Source organism: Vombatus ursinus, unplaced genomic scaffold (assembly GCF_900497805.2).
Source record: "Vombatus ursinus unplaced genomic scaffold, bare-nosed wombat genome assembly UNPS02014825.1, whole genome shotgun sequence".
In the NCBI taxonomy this organism is placed as follows: domain Eukaryota; kingdom Metazoa; phylum Chordata; class Mammalia; order Diprotodontia; family Vombatidae; genus Vombatus; species Vombatus ursinus.
This window is the reverse complement of record NW_020954603.1, coordinates 4,475,444-4,490,239: the sequence shown is the minus strand read 5'-3', so window position 1 is coordinate 4,490,239 and position 14,796 is coordinate 4,475,444. Positions and strand designations below refer to the sequence as shown.

The 14,796-nt window shown below is 41.2% G+C and overlaps 1 protein-coding gene across 1 annotated transcript in view; it reads left to right on the top strand.

The window, feature by feature from the left end:
- FAF1 (Fas associated factor 1) overlaps window positions 1–14,796 on the top strand; it is a 427,400-nt gene that overhangs the window by 293,792 nt on the left and 118,812 nt on the right. Inside the window, exon 9 of the mRNA XM_027837985.1 lies at window positions 9,273–9,368. Coding sequence (XP_027693786.1) covers window positions 9,273–9,368 — 96 coding nt within the window. The remainder of the gene's footprint in view (window positions 1–9,272; window positions 9,369–14,796) is intronic.

The following is a 14,796-nucleotide window of genomic DNA, read 5'->3' as shown; positions in this document are numbered from 1 at the left end:
TTCTTTAATTATATCTTAAAACCAGGCAGAGGCCCATTATTGATAGGAGAATCATTCCTGCATCAGTTGTGTATAGTAAGACTATTGACTTGTTAGAGAAAAATCAAAATGAATAAAAAACTAGAAGAATGATAAAAGATATTATATGTGATTGGAACAAGTCAATCCTGAGCTATTCAAGTGGTAATCCAGTAGAAGAGACTGAGAGAAAGCAACCAGACATGTAGGAGAAGCAGGAGAAAGCCAAGTTACCAAAACTCAGAGAAGAGTGTCCAGGAGGGGTAGGTCTGGTCAGGTGGGTGGGCCAAAGAGGTACAGAGAGGTCATGAGAGATGAAGATCAAGAAGAGACCATTAGATTAGACAACTAATAAAGCACTGGTTAAGAACCTACAGTGTGCCAGGCACTGTGCTTAACTTTGGAGACAGCCATTTAAGTGGTAAAGTCAGAAACCAGATTGCATCAGATTTAGAAAAGAGTGAGAGGAGAGGAAGGTGGAGGCAACAATTATAGATAACTTTCAAGGAGTTTAGCTAAGAAGGAAAGAAGAAATACAGGAAGCCAGCTGGTGGGCATTGTAGCATCTAGTGAAGGAGAAGCACACACATCTATAGGCAATATGTAAGTTTCCAGTAGGTAAGCAGAAATTGAAGATTTAAGAGAGTAGGGATAATAGTAGGAGCAGTCTACTGGCTTTTCTACCTAGAAAAGGTGGACAGCAAAGGAAAATTAAGCAGATTAGACCAGGTATGTCTAGAGGTGATCTGTGCTGGAAGTGACACGGTGTTGAGGGTTCACAAACCATCTAAAGGAAGGGGAGAGAGCAAAGATATGAAAAAAAGAACCTTGATATTATACTAGGAACTTTCCTATATATATAAAATTCTCATAATTATCAGTACACTCCATGAGATTATCCTTAATGAGGGTCTTAATAGGAAACAAAAAGGCTTTTGCAACTGATATTCCAAAGTGAACCCCAGCTTTACTATTACACAGTTAATTGAAAGATAGATGACAAGATCCCACTGGACTTAAGTTTTTATTATTTTGTAAAAAGCATTTGATTTGGTAAAGCAAACATTAGCTTTACATTTGGTAAAGCCTCTCTTTCAACAACATCTCACCTATCCAAATGTCTAAATCATTCAGGATTCCTTGAAAGATATGCCAGAATGAGTGAGTAAATGAATGAATGGAGCATTAGAATGCTTTCTATAAGGAAAGTACTGTGCTGAGTTCTGGGAATGCAAATAGAAAAGTGACTCGGGCTTGAGAGGAGACAAAAACTGAGATGTGTTCTCGCCACTGTGATGGAGTCCAAGTTGAGGAAGAGTTTCTTAAAGAGAAATTAGTCCTAGAAGGCTGTTTGTGGACCACTAACCCTGAGCATCCCCCACGGCTCTGTCCTGGGCCCTCTCTCCTTTTCCCTCCATACTACCTTCACTTAGTGATCTCATTAGCTGCCATGGGTTTACTTATCATCTCTCTGCAAATGATTTCCAGATCATTCTTTCCAGCCCTAATCTTTTTCCTGAACTCCAGTATTACATCACTAACTGTCTTTTGGATGTCTTAAACAAAATCTACTAAACTCAACGTGCCCAGACTGAACTCATTCTCTTTCCCCTTAAACCCCCTTCTGAGCTTCCCTTTGAATGGGCACCACCAACTCTCTAGTCAAGCAGATTTGAAACCTCAACATTAACTCTCAGCTCTTCACTTACGTTCACCCATCTGTCCAGTCTGTTGTCAAGCCTTGTCATTTCTGCTGTTATAACATCTCTTATATGCATTCACTTCTCTTCACCTGTGTAGCTGCCGCCCTGGTCCGCACCTCATACCTAGGTTTTTACCAAGAGCCTTCTGATTGGTCTCTGCCTCACATATTTCCCCATCTAATCTGTCCTCTACCACTCTGCCAAGGTTATTTTCTTCAAGTGCCTATTTGACCATGTCATCCCCTCTACTTAACTGCCAGTGATTTCCTGTTGCCTCCAAGATCAAATGTCACACCCGCTTTTTGACTCTTAAATGCCTTCACAGCCTCACCCTTCCTTATCATTCTAGTCTTCTTACACCATGTTCCCTTCCCTGTACTCCACAATCCTATGACTCCAGCCGCCTTGTTGTTGGCCTGAATCTCGGCCCTCCATCGCCAGTCTCCACACCTTTTCTTTGGCCGTGCTCCTGTTTCTGCAGTGCTCTCCCCCAGCCCTGTGTTCTTACTTTCCTGGCTTCCTTCAAGACTCAGCTGAAATCCAGCCTTCCACTGGAAGCGCTTCTCAGGCCCCTACCCTATCCTTTCCCCACCCAGTCCCTTCCCTGTGCCAGTTGAATATGCTTATTTATGTACTTGTCTCTACTGTTAGGATGTAAATGCCTTGTGAGCAGGAATTGCTTCATTTATTATATTTCTATCCCTAGTACCCAGCACAGGGCTTGGTGCATAGTAGGGACTTAATTGCTTCTTGATAGGCTAGTTAAATAATAAGAAAGATTGTGGCTTAGAAAAATCAATAAAATCATAGGATCATAGGACTTAAATTCCACGCCTGAAGTATCCTCCCCTCTTTACATATCAAAGCTCTGTCAATTCTATAAAGGCCACTTCTCATGCCACCCCTTCCAGAAAGCCTTCCTTAATACCCCTGGGAGTCCATAGTTACTTTTGAACCCTTGAATCACATAAAGTACTTTCACTTTTTTATTGTTTTTTTTTTCCTTCTATACTTTAATTTCATTGGTGTAGATAAGTTTTTTATTTTAATATTTTATTTTTTCCCAATTACATGTAAAAACAATTTTTAGCCTTTGTTTTTTACAATTTTGAATTCTAAACTGTCTCCTACCTTCCCTTCCCTCCCCCCACTGAGAAGGCAAGCAATTTGGTAAAGGTTATACATGTACAGTCATGCAAAATGTATTTCTATATTAGTAATATTGTGAAAGAAAACAGAGGAAAAAATACAAGAAAAATAAAGAAGAAAAAAATCATTGTGCTTTGATCTGCATTCAGATTCCATGAGTTCTTTCTCAGGAGGCAGATAGCATTTTTCTTCATCAGTCCGCCAGAATTGTCTCAGATTTTGTATTGCTGAGAATAGGTAAGTCATTCAGAGTTGATCACTGTACAGTACTGCTGTTACTGTGTACAATGTTCTCCTAGTTCTGCTTACTTCACTCTGCATCAATTCATGTAAGTCTTTCCAGGTTTTTCCAAAAACATCCTGCTCACCATTTTTTATAGCACAGTAATAGTATTCCATCACATTCATATATCATAACTTGTTCAGCCATTCCCCAGCTGATGGGCATCCCCTCAATTTCCAGTTCTTTGCCACCACAAAAAGAACTACTATAAATATTTTTGTACGTATAGGTCCTTTTTTCCCTTTTTCTTTTTTTAAATCTCTTTGGGATACAGACCTAGAAGTGATATTGCTGAGTCAAAAGGTATGCACAGTTTTCTAACCCTTTGGGCCTAGTTCCAAATTACTCTCTAAGATGAGTATATCAGTTCACAACTCTACCAACAGTGTACTAGTGTCCCAGTTTTCCCACATCCACTCCAACATTTATCATTTTCCTTTTCTGTCATATTAGCCAATCTTATAGGTGCGAGATGGTACCTCAGAATTGTTTTAATTTGCATTTATATAATCACTAGTGATTTAGAGCAGGTTTTCATATGACTATGGATAGTTTTGATTACTTCATCCGAAAACTGCCTATTCATATACTTTAATGATTTATCAAAGTGTAGGTAACTCTTGATGAGGAAATCCTTGCTAGCAGCATAGGTCAGCATCTTCCTGGCAACTGAGGGTCCTAGAGATTTGCCAGGGGGCACTGAGAGGTATGTGATTTGCCCAGGATCACACAGCCAACATGTATCCAGGAAGGATTCAAACCCAGATCTTCCTGAATCATCCCTCTGTCCACAAAACTATGCTGCTTCTAATGTATATATCATATATTATTTTGGACTATAATGATATGTCGTCATGTCTTATCCCTCTGAGTTCTATGAGGGCAGCACCATACCTAACATTGGACATATAATAGGTATTAAACCTACCTGCTGTCGTTCAGGAAAGATTTATTTCAGTTCATATTTTCTAGATTTTCTCCCTCCCCCACCCCAAATTCCTGCATCACTTCTCACCTAGACTATTGCAGAGATTTCCTCATTGGTTTCCCTCCTCAAATCTCTTTCCTTTCCAATCTATCCTCCACACATCTGCCAGAGTGCTGAAAGGATGTTCCTGAAGAATAGGTCTAGCCATGTCACTTTCCTGTGCAAAAAATTCCAGTGCTCTCTCTCAACTCTAGGATAAAAAACTGCTTTGGAACTTGAAGCTTTCTTACTCTTACTTTGATTGTCCTCCTTCATGTAGTCTGTGTTCCAGGCAGAGTGCCTTCTTGCTCTTTTTCCCAGAGTCCATTGGACCTTCCATCTCCGTGCTCCTATGCTGGTTGGCTGCCAGTTTTATATACTCTCCTTCCTCTTCTCTTCTTCTTTCGAGGCTCCAGCTCAGAGGCCTCCTTCCTTACCTGCTCCTGTTTGTTTTCCCTGCCCCACTACCCCACCACCATTACACCCCTCCCCTCACATTTACTTTGTCCATATGTTGGATCTGCTTATGTGTCTATGCCTTCCCTCTGATAGAATGTAAGTTCCTTGCCTAACATAGTAGGGTACCTGGCACATAGTAAACAATAAATGTTTTTTAATGAATTAATTAATATTTAACATGAATCAAAAAGGTGTAGTGGGAGGAGCACTATAAGGATGAGAAAGTTTGAGTGTTGCCCAGGCTAAGCCTTTGTTCCTACATCTCTAAAATGGAAATAATAATGCCTATCCTGCCTCCCTCGAGGGACACTTTCAGAACTAACTAGATCATGGATGTAAGAAAGCCTTAATAAGCATAAAGCATTATTGAAATAGAAAATGATTTATCTCAACAAATGACAAGTCTTAAAAGTCTCCTCATTTCCTCTCTCTTTTAGTTACAATTATTAGCTGTATTGCTGTTCAGTTTATAGCCAGTATCAGTGTTTGTTTGCCATTTCATTAATTTGAGGTTTAAACTTACCGTAACAATGAGCCTATGACGCACCCAGCCTTCCCTTAGGAAGGTGTTAATGGATATTTTTGTTACCAGAGACCACAATCATACCAGCTACAGATTGTTGGGCCCCCAGGTGTACAGTTAGACAGATTCAGGTGGGCGGTAGCACAACTTCTAAATTACCGTATTAGAAGCCAAATGTAAACAGTCATAGAACAGAGTGTCAGAGCCGGAAGGAACCTTGGAAGAGAGAGCATAGAATGTCAGACCTGGGAGGGACCTTAGAAAACAGAAGCTCGCTTTGTTGATGAGGAAACTGAGGTCCAGGGAGTTAAGTCACTTTGTCCAGGCTTACACCAGAAATTGGGATGGAGCTGGAACCGAAGCTTTTCCTAGCAGGCCACAGGAGCTCTTCCTAAAGCCTTTGGAAAAAACATGGAAATGCTTTTCTTGTTGTCTGGAATATTTTGCTTCTGAGGGCTTTCAGTTTCTGTGTTAAGAACTATAGCATCTAGGGATAAAGAGATGTCTGTCCCTCCATACTCTATCCTTATCAGGCCTCATCTGGAATGTTGGATTCAGTTCTAGGGGTAACATTTTAGGGGGGACATTAATGAACTGGAAAGCATCCAGTAGGACAACTCAGATGATGAAAGACTTCAAGTTCATGCCATATGAGAAATCACTTGAAGAAACTGGGAATATGTAGCTGGGAGGAAAAAAAATGCTGGGGGAATATGATAGCTGTGTTCAAGTTTAGAAGTGCTATTATTTGATGGAGGGATTAGTCCTGTTCTGCTTGGCCTCAGAGGGTGGAACCAGGTGTAGTGGGTGAAAGTTGTAAAGAGGTTAATTTAAACTTGATGTCTGGAAAAAATTTCCCAACAATTGGATCTGTCCCAAAATTGAATGGGCTGCCTGAGGAGATCATGATTTCCTCTGATTTGAGGTAAAAACTAGATTAGACTACTCAGCTAGTCCGTCAACAAGCATTTATTAAGAGCTTACTATGGGCTAAGCATTATGCTAAGCACTAGAGATAAATTAGTCCCTTCTCTCAAGGAGCTCACAATCTAATGGGGGAGACAGAATATAAACAGCTATGTACAAATAAGATATATACATATATATTTCATATGTATGCATATGATATATGTATATATATATACATATGATAAATTGGAGATAATCAACAGTGAGAAGGCATAAGAATTAAGATGGATCAGGAAAGGCTTCCTAAAGAAGAGATAGGACTTTAGCTGAGACTTGAAGGAAGCTGGGGAAGCCAGGAGGCAGAGATGAGGAAGGAAAGTATACGAGGTATAGGGAGGGGACAGCCAGTGAAAAGGGAGAGTCAAGAAATAGAGTGTAAGGAACAGCCATGAGGCCAGTGTCACTGGATCACAGAGGACATGGAGGGGACTAAGGTGTTAGAAGACCAGAAGGGTAGGAGGGGGCTAGGTTGTGAAGGGCTTTGAATGCCAAACAAGATTTTATATTTGATCCTGTAGGGGCAACTGAGGGTAGAGGTAGATAGAGCACTGAGCTTGGAATCAAGAAGACTCATCTTCATGAGTTCAAATCCAGCCTCAGATACTTAATAGCTGTATGACCCAGGGCAAGTCACTTAACCCTGCTTGCCTCAGTTTCCTCATCTATAAAATGAGCTGCAGAAAGACATGGCAAACCACTCCAGTATCTCTGCCAACAAAACCCCAGATGGGGTGATGAAGAGTTGGACCCTATTAAAACAGCTCTGCAACAACAGCATGGGTGCTACTCTAGTTGGATGAATAGGGGAGTGACGTGATCAGATCTGTGTTTCAGGGAGATTCGTTTGACAGCCAAGCAGAGGATGGGCTGCAGGTGTGGTGTCAGCACCTGCTAGGATTTTTGCTCTAAGGCTTCTTCCAGTTTTTCCCCAGCTCTGACAAAAAAAAGAAAAAGTCACACCATCCCTGCCTTTATAGAACTTCCAGCCTGATGGAAGAGTAGAGTAGGGTATAGTCACAGTTTAGTATAATACAGGGGAAAATGTGGTGAGGACAAAGGAGAGGGCCAGGCCAAGTGCTGAGAGACATGTGAGTAGGGGTCACATTCATGTAGGTTTGTGGGTGGAGAGTGAGAAGAGCATGGTGACCATGAAGCAGATGACATGTGAGTTTGCCTTTAGACAGAGATAGGGGATGGAATAAACCAAAGCTCAAGAGTGGGGGATGGTAGGGACCAGCATCGCAACATAGGGAAAGAATCCTGGATAAGCAAGTTGGAGCCAATTTGTAGAGGAAGCCGAATGCCAGGCTCAGCAGTTTAAACCTAAATTGGGAAGATAACAAAGATGGGTGTAATAAGATGATCATCAGATACTTTTGAACAGCGGTAGAGAAGACATAGTTAGAAACAGTCTATCTCGGAGGCAAAAAGACCCACCTCAAAGGTTATTAAGATAGTGTAGGGGAGAAGAGGCCCAGGCCTAAGCAAGGTGTTGACAATGAGAATGGAACAGAGCATGGACCTGAGAGATATTTTTACTTTAGCTAATTTAAACATATTAAATTACTAATCTTATGTCCTGCTTCCAGTGGCTCTGTGAATAATGGTTCATGGTTTTGCCCCTAACACAGTCACCGATGTGGCATGTGAAACCAGGGCCCCTGATTCCAAGCTTAGTGTTGTTTTCACTGCATCTTGTTGCCTGTATGAGACAATGGATGAAAAATGACTGAAGCATTATGGATGGTAAGGGAGGTGTTGTTATAAGAACTTATTGGTATAACAGAAGAAGCAAGAAGTGTTTTGGGAGTTTAAGAGTCGGTTCCAATTCTTCCTGGCAGTGTAACTGAGCAAATCATTTTACCTCTGAGCCTAAATTTCCTTATCTTTAACGTGGAGATAATAATCCTTGGACTAGTTACTCCATATGATTATTATTTGAAAGTTCTTTTTTAAGCCTTAAAGTTCACTACCAATATGTTGTTTTTGTAATTATAATGTAATCTTGTAGAGATTTAGATATAATAGAGATACATTGTGGTTTAGTGGTTAGAGAGATTGAATGAGAAAGACAGAGGTTTAAGGCCCATCTCAGACATACTGGCTAAGTGTCCCAGGCAATTAGATCGTAAATCCAGTGCCTGACACATAATAGGTGCTTAATAAGTACTTTCCAAGTATGATAGTGTTCGTTTAACTCTTGTTCCAAGATGTAGAAGTGGAGGAGGGGGTTACATGGGCATGAAGATGACTGGAGAACAGCAGACAGTGTTGGGGGAATCTTGTTCTGACTAGTTATGAATAACCCTGACCAATGAGGAGTGAGTAGAATCCCAGGGTGGGAGATGGAGAGGCTTGGCATTAAGATGACCAGTCAGTTAATTGGAAAATTACCAAACCATGGCTGACCCACTGGTGTCTTCCTCCCTTCCCTGCCCCTTCACCTCCCTTTTGTGTGTTGTCTCTCGAATTAGAATGTAAGCTCCTCAAGGGCAAGGACTGACCTGACCTTCATTCAGTGGATTTTTCTTACCCAGCTGCTCCCTACACCATTAAAATCACAGGTCTGGACTAAATAACGAAGTGTAGCACAAATGCAGTAAGGAAAGAGCATATGCCCCATTTCTTGTAGGCCTGTTGCTTGGTTTCTTGTAGGCCCAGTCTAATTGCCCTTCATTCTTGGGACATGCCTCTTGCTGATGTTTTTATACCAGAATGAAGTCCAAAAACCTGGGTTCAGCAATCAGTTGTGGCACTTGCTGCCTTTGTGAGCTGATGCTAGTCCCTTCACCTCTCTGAGAATCTTTTTCCTCCTCTGTAAAACAGAGCTAGTAATCCCTGTCAGGAGAATTGGTCTGTCCTGGGAAGCTGCCTTGTTCCCGGTGAAGCCATTTCAGTATCCAGCTGTGTTCTTGGACAGATATAACAAGACCCAGTAGAAAGCACTTGATCAGAAGACTGAGGTTCAGAGCCAGGGCTTTATATTTGGTAGCTGGGCGACCCTTAGCATATTGGTTTCCTGTCTGGGCCTTAGTTTCTTGACCTGTACAATGACTTCTCAGGTTCCTTTCCCTTACAAGTCCCTTGATTATGTGTCCCGCCCAAGTGACCTGGACACATTTCCCAATATAATAATGGGAACTGTCTGAAAAATCCCTACTCTCCTGGACGCCACTCACCAGCGGTTGCTTCTGTTTGCAGATGTGCCTCGTGGCAGCGGGGCTCACCTACCCTTGTCACCGGCTCACAGTGGGGAGAAGGTCTTCACCAGCACAGGCGCGGGAGGAGTCAGAAGAGGTAAGGCTACCCTTTTGGGCACCCCAGGAAGTGGGGTGCTGGCAAGATAGAGCTTCCCAGTGTGGAGGCCAGTGTGTAGCTGAGACTTTGGTTCTCCTCCACCTCTGAATATGGTGCTGAAAGAATACTTGGCCTGGTTTTATTGAGTGTTCCTGGCTATATCACTGTTATTTATTTCTTTGTCTTTGAAACAGAAGAGAGGCTGGTCACATAGCAGAGGAGAGGTATGCCAGTTGACCAGCCCAAGGGCCCTCACAATGACAGGAAAAAGAAAGAGGAGGGTCCTCAGCATGTGGCAGACTTACAGAAAGTCAGCCCGATTTGTGTATTTAGGTATAACTGATTAAATTAAAAGGTAATGTTTGTAATGCTTAGTAGCAAAAGTGCTAGAACTGACTCTGAGAAGACCTGGGTGTGAATCCTGCTTGCTACCTCTGTCACCTGTGGGACCAGGTCCTTTCTGGTCTCTGGACCTCTGTTTTCTCATCTACAAACTGGAGGAAGGCTTGACTTCTGAGTTGTCTTCCAGCTCTAAATAATGCAAAGAAATTTTGGAGGCGGGGGAAGGGCCAGGGATTGAGACTGAGGAGGTAAGGCCTGGAAGAGAAGGATTCCCAAAAAGGGCCCATTCTCATTGTGATTTAAAGTTCTTGGTTTGATCACTAACCCTCTTTTTGTGTTTTTCATTGTATCTGAAAAGGATCATGTTTGCTGATGCTAGTTAAATTCATAACAAAAAAGAAAAACTTTTTTTTTCAAATACACAGGAGGGTGCTCTGTGCGGAGTGAAGGTTTTTCTCCCACCACCCTTTTATTGTTTTCTTGACTCTTTTAGCACAGTTTTCCTGCACGTATGCTTCTGTTCCAAGGAGTCCAAGCATTTCCTGCTGTTTTTCTCTCCTTTGCTGAGTACAGCCCAAGGAGGTTAAGTGTCTCCTGAGTGCCTGGGACCACGTATATTAAGTGATCTAGCTAAAAAAGATGTGAATGTCAGTTCGGGAAAACATTGCTTGAAGAGTTGGCTGAAAGGGGACAGGAGCCTGATTTCTCTCTACTAACTTTGCTTCTCTGACCCTCCCTTTTCAAGGTTTGTTGAATTGAGCCTTCACCAGTGAGGATGCAGTGATAGGCAACATTAAGTGTTTATTCATTCCAAATATGTTGTACCTACAGGGTGCAGAACGCTGGGCTGGCCGGAGGAAATTTTATTAAGGTGTGCTCCCTCCTTTTATGGAGCCCCTATTCTAGACAGTTCCAAACTAGAGAACTCTGTTCCAATTGCGTGCAACATTTGGCCAGACATGATGAGCCAGCAGGATGCAGTGAGCCCCTCTCTGTGTGCCAACTTTGACTGAATGAGTGAGGTTATATTAGATCATGTTCATTCAGTTCAATTCAGCCAACATTTATTAAGCACCTACTGTTACACTTGCAGAAGATTACATTTTTATGGCATAAATATACAACACAGATCTTTGAGAGGTGCAGAAGAGCATAGTGTGTGTTTTATAAGCCTTTTTAGACTATAAGGTCATGGTGGGGTAGCAGAGGAAGGTCCCAGGGTAAGATTGCAGTGGCTGCCATGTAAGTCCACAGAAATATCCATCTGTGAATGTTGTGTGGAATAGCTACATGGCACAGTGGATAGAGTACCTGGCCTGGAGGCAGGAAGACCTGAGTTCAAATCTGGCCCTAGACAGTAACCAGCTGTGTGACCCTGGACAAGTCACTTAACCCTGTTGCCTCAGTTCCTCACCTGTAAAATGAATTGGAGAAAGAAATGGCAAACCACCCTAGTATCTTTGCCAAGAAAACTCCAAATGGGATCACAAAGAGTCAGATATAACTGAAAAGACTGAATAACATCAATAAAGAATGTTGTTCACTCCATCAACAAGCTTTTATTAAGTGCCTACTCTCTGCCAGGCTCTATGTAAGACACTGGGGATGACTTCCTAATTATTCTGCTACTTGGATGTTAGATTATTTACTCCACCTCTTGCAGAAGGTTCTTGGGAAAAGGGAAAGGGCCTCTCAGTCAGTTTTCACACAGGCCTTGAATTTAGAATGTTCCAATCATAGAATCTTAGAATTGGAAGAAACTTCATCTTTTCCATCCTCCCATACAATGTAAGAGTATTTGTTATTGCATCCTTGGCACTTAGTCAACTATTATCTGCTGAAACACATGATATTAATCAAATCACTGCCTGTCAAGAGAGCTCAAGGAGGCAGCGCTAAGACAGGGGAGTGATGGCAGGGACTTGCCAGAGCTCTCCCATATTCCCCTCCAAACAACTTTGAAATAATGCTTCAAAAGGAATTCTAGAGTCACAAAACCAACAAGTTAGAAGGTTGGCAGGAAAGATGTGTCTTCACTAGTGTGGGGGTAGAGCATAGTCTAGGTCAGGCCACACCTGCATGTAAGCAGTAGTGAATCAGCAGTGACTCCCAGAGCTCTCAGCCCACAGATGGCAAGGAGTTCAGGTAGCTGGTCAGAAGGAGATCATAGAGGACCCTTTGCTGGCACTGGATGCAGGACTCTGTCGCGTTGCCCATGTGCAGTTCCAGGTCACAGTCTCAGGGCAAAGAGGAGCACTAGTAAGAACATGAACACTAGTCACAGTACCAGGGTGAAAAAGAATGCTTGTGATCACTCACAGATTTGTGCACAGGCTAGGAGAATGGTAACCTTATCTCTCTTTCGATCATACCACCTTGGAGGAACTGAACACCTACAGACCCCCAGAGCTAGTTCTGAAAACAGCAGCACAAAAACCTGAAGCTTTGGACAGTGCCCCCTTCACCCTGGGAGCAAAGCCCAACTTTAACATAAAGGCTGGGAAAATGAGCAAAGAACAAAAAAGAACCTGAGCATAGAAAGTTACTATGGTTACAGGGAAGAGTGAAACACAAACTCAGAAGAAGACAACAATGTCAAAACAGTTACAGCCAAATCCTCAAAGGAAAACATGAATTGGTATCAGACCCAAAAAGAGTTCCTGGAAGAACTCAAAAAGGATTTAAAAAATCAAATAAGAGAGGTAGAGGAAAAATTGGGAGAGTGATACAAGAAAATCATGAAAAAAGGGTCAATAATTTGGTAAAGGAGGCACACAAAAAATACTGGAGGAAATAACACCTTAAGAAATAGAACAGGCCAAATGGTAAAAGAGGCACAAAAATCCATTGAAGAGAACAGCTCCCTAAAAGTAGAAATGACCACATGGAAAAAAGATGTACAAAAATTCACTGAAGAGAATTGGCCTTAAGAAACAGAATTGGCCCAAAGGAAAAAAAAAGATGTATAAAAGCTCACTGAAGAAAATAATTCCTTAAAAATCAGAATTGCCTAAGTGGAAGCTAATGACTGCATGAGACATCTAGAAACAATCAAACAAAATCAAAAAGATGAAAAAAAATAGAAGAAAGTGTCAAATATCTCATTGGGAAAGCAACTGACCTGGAAAATAAATCAAGTACAGATAATTTAAGAATTATTGTACTACGTGAAAGCCATCATCAAAAGAAGAACTTAGACATCATCTTTCAAGAAGTTATAAAGGAAAACTGCCCTGATATCCTAGAACCCAAGGGCAAAATAGAAATTGAAAAAATTCACCAATCACCTCCTGAAAAAAATCCCCAAATAAAAACTCCCAGGAGTATTATAGCCAAATTCCAGAGCTCCCAAGTCAAAAAGAAAATACTTCAAGCAGCCAGAAAGAAACAGTTCAAATACCATGGAGCCACAGTCAGAATTTATTATGTGGATTCTAACAAAATGTGACAAGTCCTTGGAGTACCAGATCATCTTACTTGTCTCCTGAAGGACCTGTACGTGGGCCAAGAAGTAACAGTTAGAACCAAGCATGAAATGAATAACTGATTGGTTTGATATTGGAAAAGGAATATAACAAAATTCTATATTATCACTTTATTTATTTAACTTATCTACAGAGTACGTCATGTGAGATGCCAGTCTGGATGAATCAAAAGCTGGAATTAAGGTTGCTAGGAGAAATATCAACAATCTTAGACATGCAAGTGATACCACTGATGGCAGAAAGTAAAGAGGAATTAAGAAGCCTCTCAATGAAGATGAAAGAAGAGAGTGTAATAGTTGGCTTAAAGCTTAACATCAAAAAAAAGTAAGATCTTGGCAACTGGTCCCATCACTTCCTGACAAATAGAGGGAGAAGAAATGGAAGCAATGTCAGATTTTATATTCTTGGGCTCAAAGATCAGTGCAGATGGTGACTGAAGTCATGAAATTAAAAGAAGCTTGCTCCTTGGAAGGAAAACTGTGGCAAATCACTACAGCATACCAAAAAGTACAGACATCACCTTGCCAACAAAGGTCCATATAGTCAAAATTAGGGTTTTTCCAGTAGCAGTATATGGCTATGAGAGTTGGACTATAAGGAAAGCTGAGTGCCACAGAATTGACACTTTCAAAATGTGGTTCTGGAAAAGATTTTTGAGTGTCCCTTGGACAGCAAGGAGATCAAATCACTCAGTACTTAATGAAATTAATTCAGGCTCTAATCTGGAAAGTCAGTTACTGCAGCTGGAGCTTAAATACTTTGGCCACATAATGAGAAGACTGGATTCATTGGAAAAGACCCTGATGTTGGGAAAGATTGAAGGTTAAAAGTAAACAGGGTTGTAGAGGATGAGATGAATTGATACTATCATGGAAATAATGAACTTGGTCAGACTTTGGGAGATAGTGGAGAATAGAAGGGCTTGGTATGCTATGGTTCATGGTGTCATTAAGAGTCAAGAACGACTGAACAACAACAACACAGTCAGGATCTCATAAGGTTTAGTAACTTCTGCATTAAAAGATTTAATAGCTTGGATTATAATATTCCAGAGGGCAAAGGAGCTAGGATTACAACCAAGAATCACTTCCCCAGCAAAACTGAGTATAATCCTTCAGGGGGAAAAATGGATATTCATTGAAAGAGAGAACTGTCAAACATTCATAGTGAAGAGACCAAAACTGAATAGAAAATTTGACTTTCAAATATGATACTCAAGAGAAACATAAAAAGTTAAGCAGGAAAGTGAATGATTGGGATTCAGTGGGGGAAGGGTGGTAAAAAAATCAAGATGGAGTGAAATACACAATTAGTTATCATTACTGTGAATGTGAATGGAATAAACTCACCCATAAAACAGAAGCAGAGGGCAGAATGGATTAAAAACCAGAATTCTACCATGTGTTTTTTACAAGAAACACATGAAGCAGAGGGACACACAGAGTAAAGGTAAAGAACTGGAGCTTTTATTATGCTTCAGCTGAAGTAAAAAGAAAGAAAGAAAAGCAGGGGTATCAGTCATAATTTCAGACCAAGCAAAACCAACAATAGGTCTAATTAAAAGAGATAATCAGGGAAACTACATTTTGCTAAGAGGGACC